The sequence below is a fragment of the Hemicordylus capensis genome, chromosome 10 (genome assembly GCF_027244095.1).
Source record: "Hemicordylus capensis ecotype Gifberg chromosome 10, rHemCap1.1.pri, whole genome shotgun sequence".
In the NCBI taxonomy this organism is placed as follows: Eukaryota; Metazoa; Chordata; class Lepidosauria; order Squamata; family Cordylidae; genus Hemicordylus; species Hemicordylus capensis.
In genome coordinates this window covers 5,253,198-5,276,896 of record NC_069666.1, presented here as the reverse complement: position 1 = coordinate 5,276,896, position 23,699 = coordinate 5,253,198, and the positions used below count along the sequence as shown (strand labels likewise).

Genomic DNA, 23,699 nt, shown 5'->3' with positions numbered 1-23,699 from the left:
TAATCCTGCTCTTCAGCTGATTCCCCCCCCCCAGTAACCAACTTTCGAAACCTGTTTTAAGTCGTGTATTGCAGTGCCAAGATAATATCCTACATTTGCCCAGTGGGAGAGGCAACTTTTCTCCACCTCTCTTCTCTCCATGCTTACTGGTGCTTCTTTTAAAACATTATTTAACAAGCATAATGGTGAAAATGTTCCCAAGGCACTGCTTGAATTTCTCTGTTCCTGAACACCCCGCCACCTCAATCTTCTCTGGAGCCATCCTGTGACACGGTTCTCATACAGCCTTGCCAAAGTTACAATTACACAGAGATTAAACAGTTTGGGTAAATACATGTGTGCTTTATACCACTCCAGATTTGTTTTAAGAGGCAAGGCAGGGGGTCACATTGGCAGGGAAAACAGCCCTAAATCAGCACAGGACATGGGGTAACTACAAAGTATTGAATTCAAGGGCACAGCTTGGTTTCAGTTAGGCACCAAAGCAGGTTCTTCTGTTGTCCCTGAGACCCAGGGTTGTACGGTGGTTAGTGTGTTAGACTAAGACCAGAGAGACCCAAATTCAGATCTCAGTTCAGCCATGAAACTCATTGGGTGACTCTGGACTAGTCCCTTATATCTCAGCCTAACATACCTCACAGGGTTGTTGTGAGAAAAAAAACATAACCTTGAACACCAGTCTGGGCTCCTTGAAGGAAAAGTGGGATATTAAAATGTTTTTTTAAAACAACAACCCCCCCCCCCCCCCAAAAAAAAACCCCTGCGATCATGATGTGACCATACAAAGCTGAAGGGGAGAGCTGCTTGGGTGAAACCCACAAAAGAAGTTCTCGAGCACTATATCTACCTGAATCCAAGACTGTCCCACCCAAAGTTCTTTGATTTTAAAAATGGGAGTACAGAGGGAGGCACCATCTTAAATTAAATTAAAAAGGAAGAGTCATCTTCCTTTTGGGCAAGTATAGGTATAACCTGTATTTAAGATCTAATTTTTTAAAAGGGGTTCATCTTAAATTCAAAGTTATCTTGTATTTGGGTAAATACAGTGTGTCATATCAGCACAGTGGCCTCATGCATGAAGATTCCACCATTATAAAAGCCGGGCATGTCCCTTTGTCTGGCTAGACGTCATTCAGAAAGTCAGCAGGAGCGTGTCTTGCATCATTTCCTCTTTCCTGTAATAGTACGAGTACTTTTTTGCTACTGTGCTGGTGTGTATTGCTGACATCACATATGTAAAGGGGCCCGATGTGGATTTTGTCTTTCCCTTCCTTCTCTGGGATCCATACTGAAACCTTCTCTCTCAGCCATGCAACAGCTCCAGGGAATTTTTCAGGTCTAGTGCTCTTCCAGCATGAACAGGGCCCTGAAATGCCAAAAATAGCTTGATTTACCCCAAGAACGCATCCAAAGCCATTATCAGAAAGGACAAGGCTTTTTGGTGTTCTAAAATCCTGGCGGAAACTCCAAGAAGTTCAATTAAGTGTCCACCCCATTGTAAGCTGCGAGTCAAGGAGATGATGGGGGGCCAGGTAGAAGACATTATAAATATTAATGAAGGGCAAGTAAGTTAACAGAGGGCTTTAAATTAAGTATTGCGGCCAGTTCTGTGGGAAAGAGAGCATCTCCTTTTCCTAGCAAGCCAACAATTTATTGCATTTTGATTACAGTCCAAATCTTACATAAAACATGGTGCAATGCAGTTGATTTTGGGCTCTCTCTCAACTTGGCCAGATAAAAATGGATGGCATTTTCCTACTCCAAGGTACAATTTTATTATATTCAATCACACTTAATATGGGAGGAGGGGAGCCAGTGAATCAAGGGGAGGAGAGCTGGTCTTGTGGTACTAAGCATGAATTGTCCCCTTTGTTAAGCAAGGCCTGCCTTGATTTGCATTTATCTATCATTTATTTATTGGATTTCTATACCACCTAATATAGAAATCTCTAGGTGGTGTACAGATTAAAACATAATATAAAATATAAAACAGATAAAAATCACAATAGATTAAAAAACACACACAATGATTTAATTTAAAAGCCTGGGAAGATAGGTACATCTTCAAGGTCCTCCTAAAAAACAAACAGAAGGAGATGCTTTTATTTTAGTAGGGAACGCATTCCAAAGCCTTGGGGCAACCACAGAGAAGGCCTGGTCCCTAGTTGCCACAAAACAAGTTGGTGGCAACCGTAATTGGACCTCTCCAGCTGATCTTGGAGAGGAGAGCTGGTCTTGTGGTAGCAAGTATGACTTGTCCCCTTAGATTCAAAGAGGGGACCCTTAGATGCCTCAAGAGATCCAAAAGGCTCAGTAGAATCACACTCCCTCTGTCAATTGCCAATTGGAGTTCATCCATCAGTCCGACCAAGGAAGTTTCAACCCCATAGCCCACCCGAAAGCGAGTTTGGAAAGGATCTAAATAATCGATGTCATCCAAAACTGCCTGGAGTTGAGAAGCAACCACTTGCTGAATCAACTTGCCCAACCAAGGAAGATTAGAGACTGGTATGTAATTAGCTAACTGAGGGATCCAATGCAGGTTTCTTCAAATAAGGTCTAATAATAACCTCCTTAAGACAAGGAGGCATCCTGCCTAGACCCTCTCTGATAATGACTGCCAGATGAAATAAGCCAACCTGGGCAAGGGTCAAGAGAGCAGGTGGTGGGGCGTACAGTCTGAAGCAGTTTGTTCACATCCTCAGAAGTAACAAAGTGATCCAATTCAATCCTACAAGAGGTATTGTTGGGCGCCTCTACGATAGACTCTGCAGCAACTGTGGAGTCTAGTTCAGCATGAAGATATTTTATCTGCAAAAAAGTTGTTAAACACATCACAGTGAGTGACAGACAGTTCCAAGTTCAAATTCAAGGCAGAGGGGGTATGAACTAGCCCCCTCACAACCCTAGACAACTCAGCTGGATGCAAATTTGCAGAAACAATGTAGGCAGAGAATAACTGCTTCTTTGCTGTCCGCACTGCGAGCATAGATCCTCAAATGAGCTCCGAGTTGCAACGTTGGATTCACGCCAGCTCCTCTACTTGCGCTCTAGTTGCCTACCTCGCCGCTTCAATTCCCGCAGTTCATCCGAATACCATAGGGCTGACTTCAGAGCAGGTTGGAGAGGACACTTAGGAGTGATTGTGTGTCTGCCGCTCTAGTAAGTTCATTATTCCCATCATTTGGATGGGAGATGACTTGTGAATGCTGTAAATGGGGCAATAGCTCAGTGGAAGAGAAGCTGCTTGCATGCATAAAGTCTAAGGTTCACTCCTGGCAGCATCTCCAGGTAGGGCTGGCAAAGACCCCTGCCTGTAATCATGGAGAGCTACTGCCAGTCAGTGTAGACAATACTGAACTAAGATGAACCAAGGTATATATATGACTTGGTATAAGGCAGCTTCCTAGGTTCCTAAGTTTTGTTTTTTGTTTTTAATGTTATCAGATATGAAAGCAATGTCACCACCTCCCTGTGCTCAGACACACAAATAAAGTTAAGACAAGCGTAGCATTTTGGCATTTTTATTAAGAAACAGAACCCATAGGGCTCATACTTCAAATATAAAATACAATCATTTTCCAGTGGGGTTTTTTTTGCTGCTTGGTTTTAAAACTATTTCACAGTAATTGCGAACAGACAAACCCTTGCATATTGAAATCATTGTGCAACATAAGCAGTTCAGGAGCAAGTTCTCCCTTAGGGCAGAACTTTGCTTCTTCGGTTTCAGACCGGTCCCTTAGAAGTCTACATCACACTTCTGAAGAAACTTTAGAAAAACACCACCACCACGCAATCTAAGGCCACAGTTTATCTGCAAGTAACCCAGAAGTGATCCCAAGATTTAAGAAGAGCAGGAGGAGAAAGAACAGCACCTTTCTTCTTTGCCAAGGGTTCATGCTCTTCTCTGGTACGACTGCAAGGATACTAACAGCCAGCTCTCGTTAGTATGATAGTCAGTCACTGTAAGCACCTAAATGTCATTGCTAAGACATGCAAGTTAACACAGCCACATTACTGCTATTCAAGTAATAAGAGAAATTAATAAGGAGAGTTATTTTGTTCCCTTCAGATGCAAATCCTGCACTGATTTCTGAACAGGCATCCTGTTAATCAGAGCAAGGCCTCTGAGATACCACTCAAAATTTGGTTGTAGCCTCAGAGACAGGATGACTAGCGATGGCTCAAGTGAGTGCTTTCCTCTCCTGGGCAAGCAGAATTGTTCAGACATATTGAGCCCATCACACCAGATCGTTAGTGAATAGCATATTTACCCAAATAGAAGACTCCTCTGAATTTAAGACGACCCCCTTAAAAACAGATTATACTTGTATTTACCCCAAAGGAAGAGGGCTCTGGATTTAAGACAACCCCTTGATTTCTAATGTCAAAGTACTTAGAAAAAATCTAGTCTTGGATTCAGGTAAATATGGTGAGCAGCACCTGCCTCAAAGCCAGTTCTCCACATTCTGTCACACTAGAGTGTGACCAAGAGACACAGGACTCATGATCGGGGCGTAGCTAGGGCGATGGGACTTGTGTTCGCCCCTTTCCCCAGTGGCCCCTCGTAGTGAGGGAGATAATGAAGAAAATAGGGAGGGGCCCCAGGATTCTTTGAACCCATCTGCTCAATTATAGCTACACCCCAACTCGTGATACTGGTACGCAGATAGCAGGGCTAGCTCTTGAGTGGCTAGAATCACCAAGGCTGAGCCATCTCAGGCTGAGCCATCCTCACTGCATCTTGAACACACTCCTTTACTGCTGCCCGCCGGAGTGAAAAGGCAGCCCAGTGCTCCAGGGCATTGCTGGGTCAAGGACAAACCCACTTCAAGAGGTACACCACAGCCCTGCCCTATTTTATCAGCAAATCATATCCCTGCATGACTACATACCTCAAGCACCCCGTCCCACCTCACTTTCCCCTCAGTGGGTGCTGTGCTAGGCACTACATGCACCCACACCCAGCTTTGAACATGCATTACAAGCATGTTTATAGGAAGACTGAAAATCCCTGCTGCATAAGAAGATTTTGACTGTGATCCAGCCCCCGACACGGGCACTAGAATTCCACCACTTACTACTGGCAAATGACATTTCTGTGCCAGCCCATATTTATCATTGAATTTTTAGGCTGCCCTTTGTCCTATGGAAACCACAGTGGCTTCCAATAATTGGAACAGAGGAACTCACTAGACATATTGCTTGTTCACCATGTGTTCAAAGAAGCTTTGAAGACATGGGGTTTCCACTGCAATTTCTCTCCATAGGAAAGCACTTAGAGTTACTCACCTCCCCAGGGATTACTAATCAGCCTTCATAAATGCAGGAATCCCATCAAATAATTCACCACGATTAGTACTTCCCCACCCCAAGCAAACTGCTAACCACCCCCTCACTAACAAAAATGCCTGCTCAGACATTAAATCTACTTTGAAGAAAGGCAACACGGCGGAGATGAAGGGCTGTTTCAGACACATTAAGATTTTTGGGTATACAACTATGATTTTAAAGAGATTGTTGTTAAAAGCAGTGCCTGATTTAAATCTGGCAGCAGCTTCCTTAAAACCTGTTTTTAAAAATAAAAGTACTTAAAAAGAATCACCAAGTGCCATCTTAGACGAGATATCTTCAAGATGGTGCTTGTTGTAAAGTGTGCATGTATGACCTAAACACTCAAGTATATTCCCCCCCGCCCACTCTTCAGTACGGCTTACTTTTATGCAAACAGAATAACCAGATTTCTAACTGGGCAGAGACACTCCTCTTAAACTAGCTGCTCTCATATTTAGTAGAGGGGGAGCAGATGTCCCCATTCCACCCCGCAAAGCGTCCCTTCAGTACCTGTTGCCAAAAAGGTGTTTCCTTTTTATTTTATTTTTAGGTTGTGAGACTTTTAGGTACAGGGAACCACTGTCTCATACCCTTTTTGCTATGTTAGCGGGTTTTTTTTGTTTGTTGGAAAACTGTATATAGAAGATTTTCAATAAAGAAGATTAACACCTCAAGGTGATTAATTGGTTAAGATGTCTTGGACTGAGCACAGTCGCTAGCATACGAATATACAGCACAGGGCTTCCGGCAATGTCTGAAGCAGCCCCAAGGAGTGGCTTTACCCTTAGCAGCAACATCTCACCAAATTCTCAGTGACCTGATGGAACAAATCAAAGTATATTGCACCCAAATAAGATAGGAAAGAACAGTGCCCTGATAAGCGAGCCCGACTGCTCTAAATACATGCGCAAGTTTAGGACATTCTTTTTCCTTTACAGCAGGGGCCTTCTAATTTGGGTCCCCAGATGTTGCTGAACTAGGACTTCCATCACTGCCAGCCACAAGGGCTTTGGGGATAGCATGGAGTTGTAGCCCACCGACAAACGAGGACTCAAGTTTGAGAAGCTCTGTTTTACAGCGAACTATCCTTTTGTCACATTAGGGTTCTTCCCCCCAGAACCCCAAATCTTCATACACAAAACAACTGGGCCGATTACATCCCCAGATCTTCATACACAAAACAAGCTGGGTCAGTTACAATCCCCCTGCCACCCCGTTGCTTTGACTCGTGATGGGAACTTAAATGGGGGCAAATCCAATTCTGCAGAATTGTTATCTCTTTTGGTCTTGCATCCCATATCCAAAAGAGAGGTAGGCTTAAAAAAAAAATTTTTTTAAGGCTTTTAGGAAGCGAAATTCATTGCTGGCAATGAGGTTGCTCCTTTCATCCATCTGCACGTACAACCCCAGTGATTAAGTGCTCAGCCGGCAGTGGCTCAAGCTGTGAGCAGCTAAGTATCAGCAGAGTGTCTGGCTGCCTTCAGCTCCTTGCTGAATTGTGCCCTGCAGTTGAAAATGCAGAGAGAATAAAGCAAGCCTACAGAATAATATAAGTGCTCGTCTAATTCTCTGCTTGAATAGAAAACAACCACCCCTAAATGCAGAACTACAAAAATCCAGCTGTCCAATGAAACTAATTTCTGCCATTCATAATGGAAAACATACCGCTTCATAAAGTTATACAGAGCACAGTATCTAGAATATCCCTCAAGATCAGTAGGAGTGTTAGTACCACCGCCTGATTCATGTCAGACGGGCACCTTTTAAAAAGGGACCTTTTAGGCTGAATTGAGCCAGGATTTCAGATTGCAACTTCAGCACCTGAGGAGGGATAAGTCACAACCCTTAAGAACCAACGGAGTGCATTCAGGAAGCCTGATCTTATTTCTGTCTGGTTTCTCCAAAGTTTGTTGTTATATATGCCTTATCTCTTTGACACAACCCTTCTGTATCTTCAGCTTTTTGGTGCGCTCGGAAACATTTTCCTTGAGATTCTTGTACAGTGCGCACCAATTTCCAGGCCTTCTTTCTTCTCTGACTTGTTCTACCTGCCCCAGGTATTACAAGGCCTGCCACCTGGTAACTCGACTTCACTGCTTCTTCTGCGCCAACTGATCCACAAGGCTTTCTCCCATTTCTCTTCTTCCCATAAGAGGCACAACATATTTCAGCTTCAGTTGCCTTGGTACCTCTGCCTGTTTCAACTTAAAGCAAAAGAACTGCTTCAAAAGAAAGGAAGAAAGACAGTTTTGTTGTAAGCAGAGCAGGAGAAAATAAAAAATTAAGACATTCCACTTGATCAAAACGCAGCATGGCATCTTCAAAATGTGAATGGAACTGGCTGATTTTCTTCTACTTCAGGAGGATGTGGGTCAATCTGCAGAGAAAGAAAAAAACCAAACACTTAATGCCTGAGATTTCAAAGTTAATATAAAAACTTTTCTTTTAGGAGATTTAGAAGTCTGGATAAATCAGCAGTGCAAAGAACAATTGGGATATCAGTTTACCTCCGAATAGAGAGGAGGGGGCTGAAAGCGGAATTCCTGTATGTAGGCAAACATGGGACAACATAACTGATCTTCACAGTCATTTGGTTGTGGATAAGCTGTGACATGTCGCGAGAACTCTTCCTCTGATACCACATCAGCATAATTAGGTGGTGCTAGGAAAGAGAAAAAAGCACATCCGTCAAGCCAGTTTAATAACTACTCCCCCTGTTCTCGCTTGCATACAAATCTGTTGGCAAGCCATAAGTATAGCGTAGCGCTCTGAAACACAGAAATAATAATTTCAACGTAAGACATGAAGCACTCAAGTAGTACTGGAATCCCAAGGGGGTGTAAAAGTTCCGTTTGCTATACTTGGTGGTGAGAAATTTCATGATTTCTATTTATCAGATTTGCAGCTTGTCATCCTTCCCTCAAAAGAAATCCAGTGTGTAATTTTCTTCTCATAAACACTCCGACAGATGTGGCTAAAAAGCTGCAATCGGCCTACATTTACCAAGAATATTTCATGGCTGAATGAGGATTTTAACTTTGTTCTTCAAAGCCCACCTCTCTCTCTGGCTCTTTTTATAAGAGCTTTCCCAGTGGATCTGACCTATTACCCCCCCCCCAACTAAAACAACCTAAACAAACAACGCCACCCAAATACGTACCTTCTGGATGTTCTGGCATTGTTAGTGCCAGCCAGCTCATATCCATACCAAACTGGCTTGCAAGGCTGGAGTTTCTGCTAGAAAATGCAGTACATGGAATTGTGCCGATCACCAGAGGCAGTTCAAGCATCAGTTTTTTAGCACCAGGAATATGGATGTACACCTGTCACATGAGACATGCAGTTCCACAGGATGTAACAGAACGGAGACAGAGTTACCACGCTAAGTGTTATTTTAACTTTGTGTTGTTGAAACACAGATTTTGTTTCAAACACAGCAAGACTAGGAATTTCTCACAAATCCAGCAATCAATGAGTACAGGACAAGGGAGTCAAGACTTCTCTCTCACTAAACCTTTTGGGGCCTTCAAACCAGATGTGACATCCAAAAAATTGTGGTTATGGTAACTGCTGCCAGATTAGCTATAGCCAAACACTGGGGGAAAAAAAAAATCAAACCTTGTTGATGGACATCTGGTACAAGAACCTATGGCGTATCACGATCTCAGAAAAGCTCACCCATATTATTTGGTCCTGTTCAAACCAGCCTACAAATAATTATTTTTGTTATTTGGTCAAACTTATTATTCTTTACACCAATAGGGAAAATTGTTGTTTTCCTACCACAGACAATATTAGAGTGTGGATGGATTGATGAATTGCGGTTTGTCTGTCTGTCTGTTTGTTTATTTATTTTTTAAATTTTATATCCCGCTCTTCCTCCAAGGAGCCCAGAGAGATGTGCTACATACTTAAGTTTCTCCTCAGAACAACCCTGTAGGTTTGTTGTATTATGTTTTGCTGTTTGTGTTTGGATCAATACTGTTTTACAATTTTAAAAAACAGCTGGAGTGCCAAGTTTGCCCACCCCTGCTCTATTCTACACTTCCCCCATAGCCTCTTGTTTCTGAGGAATCAACTCCAGAGCCAGAGAATCACTGTAACACTCTGAGGTCGTTCACATGACTGTAGCAGCGGCAGGGAGGAAAGCAGGGTTGGACCTACCTCCCCGCAGACGATCCACGGAATAACCAATGGGAGCCGCCATGAGCTGCACAGCATACTGGAGACGAGGCAAACGAGTCCCAGCCTCCAAGTATCCCACAATGCACTGCACAATGAGAGTGGTGCATTGGGGAAATCCCCCGTGAGTCAGGCACTCTAGGTGCCCAACTCTGTGTGCAGTCCAAGCACACACACAACCTTGGCCCTGGGGTTGGCACGCTCATACCCTCTAACCCCGGTTAAGGGCTAGAGGAAAAAGCCATGTTAGTGAGGGGCAGAAGGGAGCGGTTCCAGCACTGCACACAAGCAGCCCAATCCAGGCTGGGCTGCTTGTGTGAATAGCCTCTCTCTCTCTCTCCCTCCCATTCCTCTTTTGGAGTCTTAGCCTCACTTTAGATTTCAGCTAACAGCACTGCTATTCTTAGCAATGGCTAGAAGAGAGCCCTCTACCTTTACGGGTTTGCAGGACAGTTTAGAACAATATTAGATGCGGAGAACTGAGTCCATCATGCGTTCGGCAGTGCAATTGTGCAACTGAACTCAAGGAGAACGTCTACTAATGCTCTGAAGGTTTCTAAGAATAGGCAATGCCAAGACGGATTTAGGGAAAAACCAACAGGCCTGAATGTGTACTTGTTTCATCATATTACTGAATGAATCACAATATATTCTTCTACGTTAATGGCAAAAAGTCATACTCACAGCTAAGGAATATTCAACTCTGATAATACAGCAGTCAAGGATAGAAGGAGTTACAGGTGGAATTTTCAAAGCTTTCCCATTCCAGGTATCTGTGCTCCCTGAGGCAACGTGATTTCCTCGTACGTTGGCAACCATCTGTCGGAAAGTCTTTGTTTTTCCATTAGCCAAATAAGTCTGTGTTTGGAAAATGGCAGCTTTTGGAACAATTAAACGAGAGGAGCAATTCTCGATTTCTGCATAAATTGGTATCGCTTCACCTAAAAAACCCCAAGAGAGTAATGTGAGCTTATTGGGCAGGATGCTGTTCTTTGGAACGTTATGAGGTCGTTCACACGACTGGGTGGGTGGGAAGGATGGCTGAACTCACCTCCCCCCCCACCAGACGAGCGCTCTGGATCTTTTCGGCACACAAGCCGTGCGCCATGACCTGCGCTGCTGGGAGCAGCATGGGACGACAGAGGCCGGGACTCATTTTCCCAGCCTCCACATATTCCATAAGGCACCGTGCGTTGAACCCAGTGCCTTAGGGGATTCCCCTGTCAGACGGGCACTCTAGGCGCCCGTGTCTCTTTCTCCTCAGCTCTGTGGAGACAAGGAGACACATGAGCTTGGCAGCCAGGTTAAGAGAACACTTGCTCCCTTAACCTTGGCTAAGAGCTGGGCTGGGGAGCAGGGTTAGGCTAGGTGGGAGCACCAGGATCCACGTGGATCCCAGCACTCCAAATGCCTCAATATCAAATAACTCCTCTTACCATATGATGCAAAGAGAAGGAATAAAAGCATTTTGCAACTGAGCCACATTCACACACCCTGAATAGTTTAACAGGTTTTCTTTTAAGCTAAATATGTTTTTGTACAGACTGTAGTTAATAATGTTGTACAGCTGGAATAAGTGACTTGGACATTTAAGACTTCTATCACTCAGAAATAATCTCATACCCCAATCCTATACGTGTTTTCCCAGAGTAAATCCCACTGTGTTCAGTGGGATGCTCCCAGGTAATGCAAAATTGTACACAGGTAGCTTTTTGCTAACCCCATTTTCCTTTCATGCCGCAACACTCTGTGATATTTAAAACGGGACATTCAGAGGCTGGGACTGGATTTGGTGATGGAAGCATGGGACCCTGTTGCTAATGCAAAAGCACATGGGGCACTTAGTAGAGAGAACTGGTAGATGAGAGGGTGTGTGCTTAGCTGCAGTTCCCCTGCCTACTAATTTCCCACTGACTCTTGGAGACTGCCCTCACTGCATCCCATTTTAAGACCGCTTTCCCTTCAGCTGGCTCTGAAATTGGAAGTGAGCTCAGAAGGGGAAACAGCCTTTGGAAAGATTTGCAGAAAATTGGCAGGTGAGAAACAGTGTCCCTCTCTCTCCTGCATCACCTACTCCCTCCCGGGTTCCTATTGTCTCAGCAAAGCCACTGCATTTGCCAATACCTTAGCTACTGACAATATCCTATCTAAAACCAATACACTGCAGTGGACACTTGCCGTTACAATATCCTTTCCTCTCGATTTTGGCACTCAGAGAGACTGGGCCAGAAGTGAAGAACCAGCACCCGATCATCTTCTCCTGGCTTCGTCTTACAGGTGTCTGCAAAATAATAAAAAAATGTCACCACAAATACAGAACAGCAGTTTTCATACTTGAAAGCAGCAGCAGTCCACCTGTGACGGACACAATTTAAGACTTGGAGTAGTTCACGCTGACTGTGGGCTCAGCAGTACCCATGGTGTCAAGGCAAATGAAACAGATACATCCACCTATACGACACACCCAGTTCCATTCTGACAGGTAACTGCTGTGTATTGAGTGTATGGGTTTGCACTCTGACAGTTCCAAGGTGACTTGGTTTCTTTTTGGAGGAGGTGTTTCCCTTTCACAGCACTGCATCCCTCAGCAATGCTACCATAGCATCTCTCCAGGGGATGTTTCTGCTGTCTACCTTAGGTTTCTTTTTAGATTGTGAGCCTTTTTGGACAGCAAACCATCTTATTTATTTCTTATGTAAACTGCTTTGGGCACTTTTTGTTGAAAAGTGGTATATAAACGCTGGTGGTGGTTCCCATTTTATTCCAGCTGACAGCTCTATATGGCAGCATTGCTATACTTCCAGCAACGGTAGCTCTCTCCTTCAGTGACTGGACATCTCAGGTGAGCAATTCACAGTTCATATCCAGATGTTTGGAGCAATTACTATTATTGAAATAACATTATTGCCCACAGGTGCAAAGCACTAGACACCGTACAGTACCCAAGTTTGGGTTGCAATAATTAATTATAAAGAGAGCTGGGGCAGCCAAGTGGCTAAGAGACCAAGTTACAATCCAGGACTTCCTTGGTTTGAATCTCGTCTTAGCTGTGGGCTGAGTAGGTGGCATTGGGCAAGTCATTCCTTCGGAGCCTCAGCACTCCAGCTGTAAGATGGGGATAATAATTACTTTGTTGAAGGGTTGTTACAGGGACAACAAGGTAATGCACATGAAGCGGTTGGCATACTTGAAAGCACTATCAGTAAGTATTTTTTCCTGGAACAGGACAATGTTAGAGTAACCTACTGAGGCTATGTACATGTAGGGCTTCATCACTCACCAAGCACCAGGTGCATTTCCAAATGGGGCTTTTAGCTCACTTCTCCTCTGGAATGGAGGGTGTGCGTTCACATATCAGCCAGATTTACCCTGAAGTCCCTGCGAGCCATCGGGGAGCACTCCAGACTGAATTTGGGTTTTCCATTGCACAATAGAGGATAGCCCAATTTATGTCTGGGGTAAAAAAATCCACTTTTTGAGAACTCTTAGTAAAGTCTTGCGGTAAACCTGCGGTAAAGCCTGCTGTCTGGAAATGCTCCAGGAAAGGCATGAAGCAACAGCAGTTCCTTTGCCAGAAAGAGCCTTTTCTCCCTCCTTCCATTTGCTTTTGGCAAGATGCCTCCGAGGCCTCCATGTGCCTGGAGGAGCCGCCTTTGCAAACAGCAGGTACTTTTGAAAAGGGACGTTTATTGCACCAGTGAGGAATGAATCGGAAGACGACTCTGTGCGAGTCTGACAGATCATAATAGAGCACAACTGAAGATCTATGCTCTGGCAGTGTGGGTGGCAAAGACATGGCCGGGCCCACAATGGCTTGATCCAGACACAGCCATCCCAGCAAACCATGACTGATCACTGGGATCGAACCATGTGCCTGCATGCTTCCTCCATTCCACCTCCATTCAATACTTTATTCAAGCTGCAGTTTCCCAGTTTGAAAGATGCTGGAGTTTGTAACGAAACCAGAAAGTATGGAATGAAAGCGAGAGGAGGAGGAGAAGCAATAGGAAGTGTGCAGGCAAAAGGGTTGCTTTCTCTTCAACAAATCATGGCTGTTGGACAAGGATTATGTCACGTCTGAACCCAGCCAAGTTCTGTTTGTTCAGGCTGACATGTACATAACAAGAATGTTCTCCCTTACACTAAATTAGCCAACCAAGTCTAACTTCTGCTATTTAGAACGAACATAGACAAAAGCGATTGGGGAAACAGCAGCAAATGCCAAGATTACAATCTTGCTGTATCAGCATCCTGGTGAAGTGAACACAGTCTAAGCATTTCCCAGGCAGCAGAAATAACACAATCTTGATTTAAACAGTTATTGGGTTCTAGGCATGGTAAAACAGGGGGAGAACAAATGGCCCTGTCCAAACCTAGCACAATATTCCTCCAGTGGCTGTTGCTGGTGTCTATCTCATGATTCTTTTTAGAGTGCGAGCCATCTTATTTATTATTTCTCTATGTAAACCACTTTGGGAACTTTTGTAAAAAGTGGTTTATAAATATTTGTTGCAGAGGTAGTATAATGGAAGGTTTCAATTTACGTTTTGGTGACATGGGTTTAAAACACACATCCGGCTCATTTGTTTCCACCTTGCCTATTCTGTTACTTCTAACCTGAAATTATTTTCTCCCACGTTTCCATTGGTTCAGGGCTTTAATGCCACCAAACCTATCATAAGAAAATATGAAAAGATCCAAGGCAGCAGCATCTATGCACTTAATGCTGGAAAATGACATGCAAAATGGAAGGATACATAACATAATGACCAGAGCTTAAACCGCAGGCTAGGAATAATAAATGGTTATCTGTAATTACAATTCCAGAGCCTAGTATTACTGAGGGGTTTAGGACCGAGGCCTGATGCAAGTAGCTATTCTGATAAAAGTATGTCCTTTTCAGCTTCGGTGTTATTGTTATTAAGCCTTATTAATGCACTTCAATCCTGTCCCGACTTTTTGGCAGGAACAGCTGTGCCAGCAGGGAATGTAATCAATGGCATTAAAAAAAAAGCCACTGTTTGCAGTTCACCAACCTAAGGCTATTTATAGCGTAAGCTTAGAAGGGAGCTTACATGCATTGAGAAGTCAGCAAAGTGACAGACCAAAATATCACAGACCTGGTTATGGGCGGCGGGTGGGGGGACACACATACACACGTATAGCACAGCGAGATCTGCTCTTACCAGTAGAGTTGGTGAGTTGACATCAATGTGGCTGATAACCTGGAACTCTCTCTTCACAGTTTGACTGGGGGACCCTGGCCTTTCCAGGGTTGCTATGACACAGTACTCAATCCTGCCGTGCTTCCCCGTGAAGGAGGTGGCCAAGGGTCTGAATGAGAATCAAAAGAAATCCCCATTTACAAGTTTAGCACATTTCTCGGAGGCAGACTTAACATATGCAGCTGTTTACCAGCTTCTTGCTCAAACACCAATGCCCCAAGGGACACTCTAAGTAACCAGGAATGTTTAGGACGTGGTAAGTCATGATACACAGCCTTATGCTAGGCTGTACACATTCCATGTGCCTGTGAATGATTTATGTGCAGCAGAATTTGGTTTCCTACACATCTCAGGTGTCTTTAAGATAGCTTGCAGCCCTCAGGATTGTGGGAAAATATTCACGTATTGCCTGCTGAAGGCATGCAATGCAGAAGCATGACAGCTTCCCTCCCATCCTTGTGTCGTTCCCTTCTTCCTAGCCCTGCACCACTAACTCCATGCACACAGTATTCAAGAGTTCTGTGGAAAGCTATAACTATGCTGTTCTATTCTAATAAGCCAGAGCTCAACTCTTTCATCTTTATCTCAACTGCTAAGTCAATCAAATCACTCATGTGAATATATGAAGCCACCTGCATATCCCTGCTAACCTGGCAAAGAGGCACCTTTTAACGTGGTAATTCTCTTTACTGAGCAGGGGGAGAGTAACTGGCCCGATCCACCCCCAGCTCAGGACCTCCTGTGACTGCTGCTGGTGTCTATCTTGTGTTTCTTTTTAGCTTGTGAGCCCTTTGGGGACAGGGAGCCATCTTATTTATATATTATTTCTCTGTGTAAACTGCCCTGAGCCATTTTTGGAAGGGCGGTGTAGAAATCAAATGAATAAATAAATATTGAGTCAGTCTGTATTGTCCCATCTCTTGTCTGCTTTGACTGCCAGTGGCAAGCCAGTGTCAGAGAGGGGTCTTTTCCAGCCATACTTGGAGATACCAGGGATTGAATCCAGGGTCTCCTGCAAGCAAAAGATGTGTTTACCACTGAGCTGCAGCCTGGAGCTGCTGTTTTCTCCCATCCTCCTCTCCCATGAGCAGCTTGAACTCACCCTGCTGGAACAGACAAGACTGAATGCACCATTCCTACAGGGTCACCCATTAGAGTTCTGACGCATTTCCATTCTGCCTCCCTCCCACCCTCACATATCTTGCTAGCTTTAGCCAGTAGGGAACAAGCATGGAAGAGCCCTGTCTAAATTCTTACACTAGTTCCTTGCTTTTGATAATTAAAGTGCTTTTTCAACTCTTCATACAATGTAAATTAAACAAAGCTGCAGACAACTGTGTATAATTCATTCAGTTCATAGTTGTCCTATTTTCAAACAAAGTTTCTCTAAATCAAGAACTCTTGCCATAAAAACCAACATGCCACGTGATGTTACTTCACTTACTGCTGCGGGAGTTGAAAACTGAAAGGGAATTCATGTCTTCCAGCCTCTAATACGATCAAGCCCTCGTCGTCTGTAGAAGAAAGTTTTATTGACACAACTCGTTAATCATGACAGAATACGGAAGCAGACATTGTAGAGCCAAACTGCCCCGATTGTGTGGCATGCCATTCAGAAGCAGGCTGTCACTGGGTCCCATCGATGACCACAAGCTGCCACTGAAGTTGTGGCTGGAGACAGAAGCGGCTTTGCTAAGGGCACCAAGGACTGGGCTTAATTCACATATTTACAATGTGCCATCATTGACAGCATGAACAATTACTTGGAAAGGTTTTTTAAAAAAAATTAAAATGAGCAAGTGTAGGCAATAAAGAACTGCTCTTGCTGCTGCTTTTGTAGACAAGACTCATTCTGAAATCTGACCTAATGTACTTGCTAGCAGATGCCAAGCTAAGGCTTTTGTCATTTTCTAGAAACAGTCCTTAAACAATGTGTACACTTCCAGATAAGATTCAAAAAAAGGAAGTGCTGGTGGTGGTGGTGATGATGAATTCAGTCAGGTGGTGCTGATGCAGAGTGAAATCAGGGTCCAGATCTCATCTCCATCACAGATGCAAGAACTTAAACAAGTTATTCTCACTCAGTCTCACACCATGTTCAGAGAAACAAGTACTCTGATTTAATGAACATGCTTTAAGGACTGTTTTTTCTCTCTTTAAGGTCTTGGGGTAGCAAGCATGACTTGTCCCCTTAGCTAAGCAGGGTCCACCCTGGTTGCATATGAATGGGAGACTTGATGTGTGAGCACTGTAAGATATTCCCCTTTAGGGGATGGAGCAGCTCTGGGAAGAGCGGAAGGTTCAAAGTTCTCTCCCTGGTGGCATCTCCAAGACAGGGCTGCCTGCAACCTTGGAGAAGCCACTGCCAGTCTGTGTAGACAATACTGAGCTAGATGGACCTATGGTCTGACTCAGTACATGGCAGCTTCCTATGTTCCTATGACTAATGTCCTTTAATTCCCTCTGCTGTTCACACCAAGAGTTACCGTATATGAAGACAGAGCAGGCATGTAGACTCCTTTCTCAGAGTAACACTCTGACTCCTCATGAGAAAGTTGCAAGACTGCCTGCTCTTCCTCTTTCTAGGATGCTACAAAGACTATGATCAGTAGAACTATAGAAAACAGACTGCAGAATTTTGAGATAATCCACATGTCATTGGATACGATCTTTGGGATGGGAACAGCATTCTATATGCCTGCTCCCATAACATGAATACTAGAGAAGTAAATCAAGCCCTTTTACAGTACCCCTTACAGAAAGCTATAGCACTGTTTGCCTCATGAGAACACAATGACATTTAGCAAATTTAAGTGCTACATAAAACATCTAGCAGAACTAGACACGAGATAAACAGAAGCATGGACAGTGTCAAACTGAGCAGGAGGCAAAGCAGGGAGGAAGATTTTGAGAACTCAAAGTTATCAAGATGCAGCAGCTGCTTTAGGTATTCCATTCTGATATTATAACTAAAGTACCCCAAACACAGCCCAGCCCAACAGAAGAGGGATGTACAAGAATTGGTTCGGTGCTCCTTTTCTGGAGTGCCGAACCAGTTTGGAAGTTCAAGTCCAGCTCAAGCTGGTTTGGAAGAAGGGGTGGGTGAGTGTTCCTATAAGGGACAGGGAAGATGCCCTTACCTGCCTGCCGCTTTCCCCCCACTGGTGCTCTCCCCAAAAGCGTACCTGCTTGCAGCCCCAGTGAACATAGTACTGGAAGTGGCCGACATGGGTGCACATGGTGCGCACATGCATCATCCACTTATGACGCTCACTGGGGCTGCAAGCAGGTACGCTTTTGGGGAGAGCACCGGTGGGGGGGAAAGCAGCGGGGCAGGTAGGGGCACCCTCCCTGCCTCTTAAAGGAAACCAGTTTGTGCACATCCCTACAACAGAACGAAAACCATAAAACACTTAGCAAAATTAGAAGTACTATGTATGTTTGGCATAACACACAATTCTGGACCAGCTGGAGTAAAGCTGCCAAAGAGTAATTTTAATCAGCTATATTTTAGTCCTTTATATTTATATTTTAAAGTAGAGCATTTGCCCCAGCTAGTGGGCAAATTCCCTACTTGGTTTTATTGTGACCATTTCTAAACCAGCCCTGCAAAAAAAAAAAGGGGGGGGGGAAGAGTTATAACAAGGCAATAAAAAATAGTTCACCAGTCACTGCAAAAATAGGGTGGTGGTGAAGTACCTCACAGTCCACAACACATGGCTGTCTGCATCTTGGTGGGTTGCGGGTGTGTTATTAGCTGCCCCAAGCCCCTTGGAATGGGACAGTTTCAATGTTTGTGACAGCTCACCCACAAGATCTGCCTTTTCAGATCTGCTGAGCAGTTCATCCTGCCTTTCCTTGCTCCACTATACGCAGAAAAGTGGCTGGCTACTCCATATTGCCTTGCGCCAAGCCAAGAAATGTCCGCTTTGAAAACAAAAACTATCTACTCAAATATCTTTGTCCAAGACAAAGGCTCTAAATCGGTTTACATTCTCTCTCCATGCCCTGCCAAATGTCCCAGGGGGAAACAAAACACAAAACAGTTTGTTAGGTCTTCCAGCAGTAATTGAACACCAGCCTACATATGGTCATGCGAAAACCTCACAGCAGTAGGTAAAAGTGTCCAGCCATAGTTCCTAAAAGAGGAATTGACAGTGGGAACCAAACCATTGTGAAAAATAACCTAATAATGGTTACCTGCCAGTAAGTCACCCTCTGCTCCACCAAAATGTGATTATTCTGTGCTGAGAGGGGGAAAAGAAACCTCCAGGTGTCCAAAGGCAGTGTTTTCACATGCTAGGACTGCCAACTTTAATAGGCTGAAATTCAGCAGGTGGAGTTTCACATGCACCATTTCATTTCCACACTAAAAAGGAAATGTCACCTGCTGTTGAGAATCTATCCTTTCCTGCCAGCTGCAGCCTGTGTGGCACGCAGAGACTTAGCAGTAGTAGGAAAACAACATCTCTAAGGTGAAACCCTGGAAACATTCCAGAAGGGAAGTTATGTTTACCTGTTGTAGCAGAAGCAAGGAATCCTTTGGCACCTAACAGATGTTTTATGACATAAGCTTCTATGGGTCAAAGAAGTGCCCTCCTATTAGCAGACAGACACACAGGCATATATGTGTCATAGAGAAAGCTTTACCTACTTAATTTCTTCCATCCATGTTTAAAGTATCAGCAATCCTGCCATGAAAAAATAAACACTCCCCACACCCTCTGCAACTCTACTTAGAGTTGGATAAAAATCCCAGGGCTTGGCCTCCGCCAGTCACAATCAAGTAGTTTCTCCAGCAAGCAGTATCTTCCCCAGTCCTAAAGTCACATACTCTTGGGTCTAATCAAACTCATGTGCCTCCCTTCTTTAATTATCCTCTCTCTTCCTTCTGCAATTCCAGCTAGGCAATTCCTTTACTCAATCCTGGTCTTCCCACATCACCTGTGTGTCACTCATGATGTCAGACTTTTCTCCTAGTGCTGGCTAATTATGTCCCAAATCCTGAATCACAGATACAATGACAATATGACATAAAGCAGCTATTAGGATGCATAGCTTCCTTCTAAATGGCCATGGAGTTTCCAAATGCTGTGTTTGCAGCCAGTCACAGTGGCTTAATGGAGTCACCTGGCCTTCCAAAAGGAACTCGTGCATTCCAATGGCCACTTGTCATTCTTTCAGCACATCCCCACTGTAGCCACACACCCTGCTCATCTGCCCTGCCCACAGTTCCAGACAGGCCATTCCTCCAGTCCTGAAGCCATACTCACTTCCCGCTTCAGCCAGCTTTTCTCATAACCAAAATCCTAACCTTGATCCACACAGGCCATATTAAGAACAGCACCAAGAAGCCACCGGGCTTCATCGGTTCTCTCTGAACCAAGGGAACCTGTTCCCTCTGGTCATGCGGACTGTGATTTTTAAGCACTGTATGTAATCCAAGAACTTCAGCTAGTCCCATGCATTCCAAGGGCCACTCAGTGCCACACTTTGAGCACATCCCGATTCTTTCGGCCACAGTTGCTTCCTCAGAGTTCTTGCCCTTCTTCTGTGACCTTTTTGTCCCCGCAATTCTGGAACAATTCACTCCCAGCTGCAGTCACCACCCTCACCCAAGCCATCTGCCTGTCCCTTGCTTGCCCAAGCCTCTCCCAATTCCAACCAAAAAACCACCAATGGACCAAAAACTAATAATTTTACTTAAAATTAAACACAAATGCTAGGGCTTGGCCCTGCCCGCCCTTAAAGTCCTGAAGACACCCAAGCCTGGCACCAGTCACCCTTCCATTCTACACCCCCCATCACCACTCAGTACCCCCAACTCTTCCCTCAGTCCTGAAGCCATACCCAATACAAACTCCTGCCACCCCACTGCTATTTACCCAGACAAACCATCATTACCACCCCACAACCCTTCCCCATCTAAATGGATAATTCCTCCCTCCCCAAATCCTGAAACCAACCAAAGGGGCCTCTGGCCTCTCCTTTCCTTCCCCACTTACCTGCCTTTTAGGATGCCAAACTCCCCTAGCCTAGAACTTAATGCCCTGAGTATTTATTCTGTCCCTTCTCTAAAGGACCTCAGGGCAGTATATCCAGTTCTGCATCTCTTTACTATCACAACCCTGCTCCCGTAACGCAGTTTAGACTGGCGGTTTAGATAGCCAGACTTACAGATAGCCATACGATGCATTTTTAAGTCTATTAACCCATTCTACTTCTATAAGCCATTTTAGGGGCCCTTAATAAACTGGCCCCAGATCACCCACTTTAGTGTGATGTTCTTAACCTCTGTACCAAGAGTGCCCTGTTACTTCAAACAACTCTGCCCTCTCCCTCATTACACCTGGGTTCAAATTCTCACTAGGAGATTCTGGGCCATCCCCCCCCCCACCTTTATCTTTCTCCTTTCCCCCACTAATTGGATTTTTCAGTCCCTTCCTCCCTGCCATACATTTATTTACATTAGCTAGAAAGAATTCTGGCTTCTTTCCCACTTTTAATTTGCTCATATTTGGCTTATCTTGCCTCTCCTTCAAGCCACTTTGCTCACAACCCCCAAGACACCCTAACCGCCCTGCCCCCAAATTGCCCTGGAGTCTCCATGAAGCAACATGAGTCTCCAGGTGGACCCTTGAAAGCCACCCTGGAGATGTTCACGGCTTCATACTGCCACCTTGAATTAAGGCATATGAACTCGATCGGAAGGAAAGGGTAAAAAATCTGATGACCTGCTTGGATGATGATGATGATGATCATCACCACCACCATCGGCCATCCCAGGTCCTTGGGAAGGACTCGATGTCTGGATAAAACAAACCAGTCAATAACACCTGTCTGACTGTGTAAACAAGAAATAATAATAACAATAATACAAATATGAAGACGGACATTTCTATGCTGCTTTGCAACAAAAGTCCTCCGACGAGTTAATGTAGATATAAATAAATAAACAAAATTCCAACAACAATGAGACGGCGGCAGAGATATTGGGGAAATATTTGAGAAAACAAGAATACGCAGCAGCAGCAGCGGGGTGCAGGGGTGTGTGTGTGTGTGGGGGGGCTCAGGAGTCACAGAAGGCAGCCTGGGGGGGCTGCCCTGGGGCCTTTCCCTCCCTGGCAGGCTCATCTTATATGCCTTCTTTCAACAAAAGTGACCAAAGCAGTTTACATAGATGTAAATAAATAAAAAGACTGAAACAACAACAGCAATGACAACGACAACAATAATAAAAATGAAGGTGGTGGTGTTGGGAGCATATTGGAGAAAACAAGAATACACAGCAGCAGCGGGGTGCAGGCATCTTGGGGCAGGGGTGACACAGGTGTCTAGGGGAGGGCCAACCCTAGAGACCCTCCCTGGCGGGCTCACCTTATATGCTGCTTTTCAACAAAAGTGACCAAAGCAGTTTACATAGATGTAAATAAATAAAAAGACTGAAACAACAACAACAACAACAACGGTGAGGGCTCCCACGACAACAAAGAGGAAGAAGAAAATATTGGAGAAAACAAGAATAGGCAGCAACAGTGGTGGGGTGCAGGCGGGGGGGGGGTGCACAGGTGTCCTAGAGCCCCTGCCTGGTGGGCTCACTTTATATGCCGCTTGTCAACAAAAGCGACCAAAGCGGTTTACATAAATACAAATAAACCAACAGACTGAAATAATGGTGATAATGAGGATAATGGTAAGAGGTGTGTTTGTGGGGGGGGGGGGAGGGCATGGAAAAACAAGAATACGCATCAGCATCAGCGCTGGGGTGCAGTGCAGGCATGGCTGGGGGGACAGCCCTGGGGCCCCCCCCCACCCTGCCTGGGGGGCTCACCTGCTGCGGGCATCCCCGGGCTCGGCTCCTGCAGCGGCTGCGCGAGGGGCTCCTGCCGCACGTCCAGGTAGGGCACCTCCGCCTCCACCCGGGCCCCGCCACCGCCGCCTCCTCCTCCTGCGGCTGCCGCGGCGGGGGGCGACGGGGCGGGGCCGGCGACGGGCCCTTCGGCCCAGGCGGCCCTGGCGCGGCCGGTGGCCTGGAGGCGCAGGGCGCGGGCGGGCAGCAGCAGCGGCGCCGCCAGCTCCAGCACGACCCGCCCGGACACCGTCTCGCCGCCGCAGTAGCCGCCGTCGTGCGCCAGCGCCAGGGACAAGGCCAGCGCGGCCGCCGCCGCCCCGGCCGTGATGGGCGCCGCCATCGCCCGCCTCATCGGCCGGCCGCTCGGCTCTGGGCTGGGCTGGGCTGGGCTGGGCTCGGCGGGCAGCAGGGAGCCTGACAGGACTCCTCGCGCCGCCCGCCCATTGGCCGGCCGCCCGCGCCAGGCGGCGTGATCGCGCCGCTCCCTCCAACCGCCGCGCGGCCCGCGGCGCGTGGACAGGGCTGCGATTGGGCAGCGCCCCCGGCCGCCGGCCAATGGGAGCGGGCCCAGGCCATGTGCACGGGCTGTGTAGGTAAACAGGGGAGGGAGCGGCCGGCGACTGGACGCCGCAGAGGTAGGGCAAGGGAGGAGGGAGTCACGCCCATGAGCCGTGTGGGGGCGGTTCCGGGTTCTCAGGGCGAGGCTTGGGAGAAACGGACTCTGAGTCGGAAGCCTAGGCGGCATGATGACATTTCCAGCGGGGTGGGTCATCGTCTCGGAGCAGAATGGGTGTCGCGGCATGTGACAGGACTAGCCAGAATGATTGCAGCCTGGACTTTCGGGGCGTGTGTTCATGAATCGTAGGCACACGTGTTCGTGTTCCATATGTGTGTGGTGGTGGTGATGATGATGATAATTAATAATTAATAATAATAATGCACATATTTGCAAAATGTGTGCCTATAATACGGTAGCAATACTGTTATTGCATAACACACTGGGCAGTTATAGAAAGTCAGTCTTCTATGCGATATTCCTACCAACAGGCAATGCAAAGTTAGTCTTTGAGGGGCCACTAGATTCGTTGTCTCCCCTTTAACTAGAT

The 23,699-nt window shown here is 45.7% G+C and overlaps 1 protein-coding gene across 3 annotated transcripts; it reads right to left on the bottom strand.

Moving 5' to 3' along the window:
- Positions 1-3,508: 3,508 nt before the first annotated feature.
- On the bottom strand, positions 3,509-22,977 carry ARRDC4 (arrestin domain containing 4). Of its 3 annotated transcripts, none has more exons than XM_053272910.1 (8): positions 22,573-22,977; positions 16,186-16,255; positions 14,703-14,850; positions 11,695-11,797; positions 10,201-10,457; positions 8,495-8,657; positions 7,842-7,996; positions 3,509-7,711 (listed from the first exon to the last, which is right to left on the bottom strand). In XM_053272910.1, exons 1-8 carry the CDS (start codon positions 22,943-22,945, stop codon positions 7,655-7,657), a joined length of 1,326 nt encoding a protein of 441 aa, XP_053128885.1. In that variant the 5' UTR covers positions 22,946-22,977; the 3' UTR covers positions 3,509-7,654. The 3 variants fall into 3 exon arrangements, with proteins under 3 accessions (XP_053128885.1, XP_053128887.1, XP_053128888.1); XM_053272912.1 differs by having other exon boundaries at positions 10,201-10,394; XM_053272913.1 differs by lacking the exon at positions 8,495-8,657.
- Between the last annotated feature and the right edge of the window lie 722 nt (positions 22,978-23,699).

Excerpts from the sequence above, each read along its gene's own strand:
- ARRDC4 (XM_053272910.1), bottom strand. The coding sequence starts at position 22,945 with ATGAGGCGGGCGATGGCGGCGCCCATCACGGCCGGGGCGGCGGCGGCC. Across the intron at positions 16,256-22,572 it reads CCCGGGGATGCCCGCAGCAG|ACGACGAGGGCTTGATCGTA; the intron begins GTGAGCCCCCCA and ends TTTCTTCTACAG. Across the intron at positions 14,851-16,185 it reads AGTTTTCAACTCCCGCAGCA|ACCCTTGGCCACCTCCTTCA; the intron begins GTAAGTGAAGTA and ends ATTCTCATTCAG.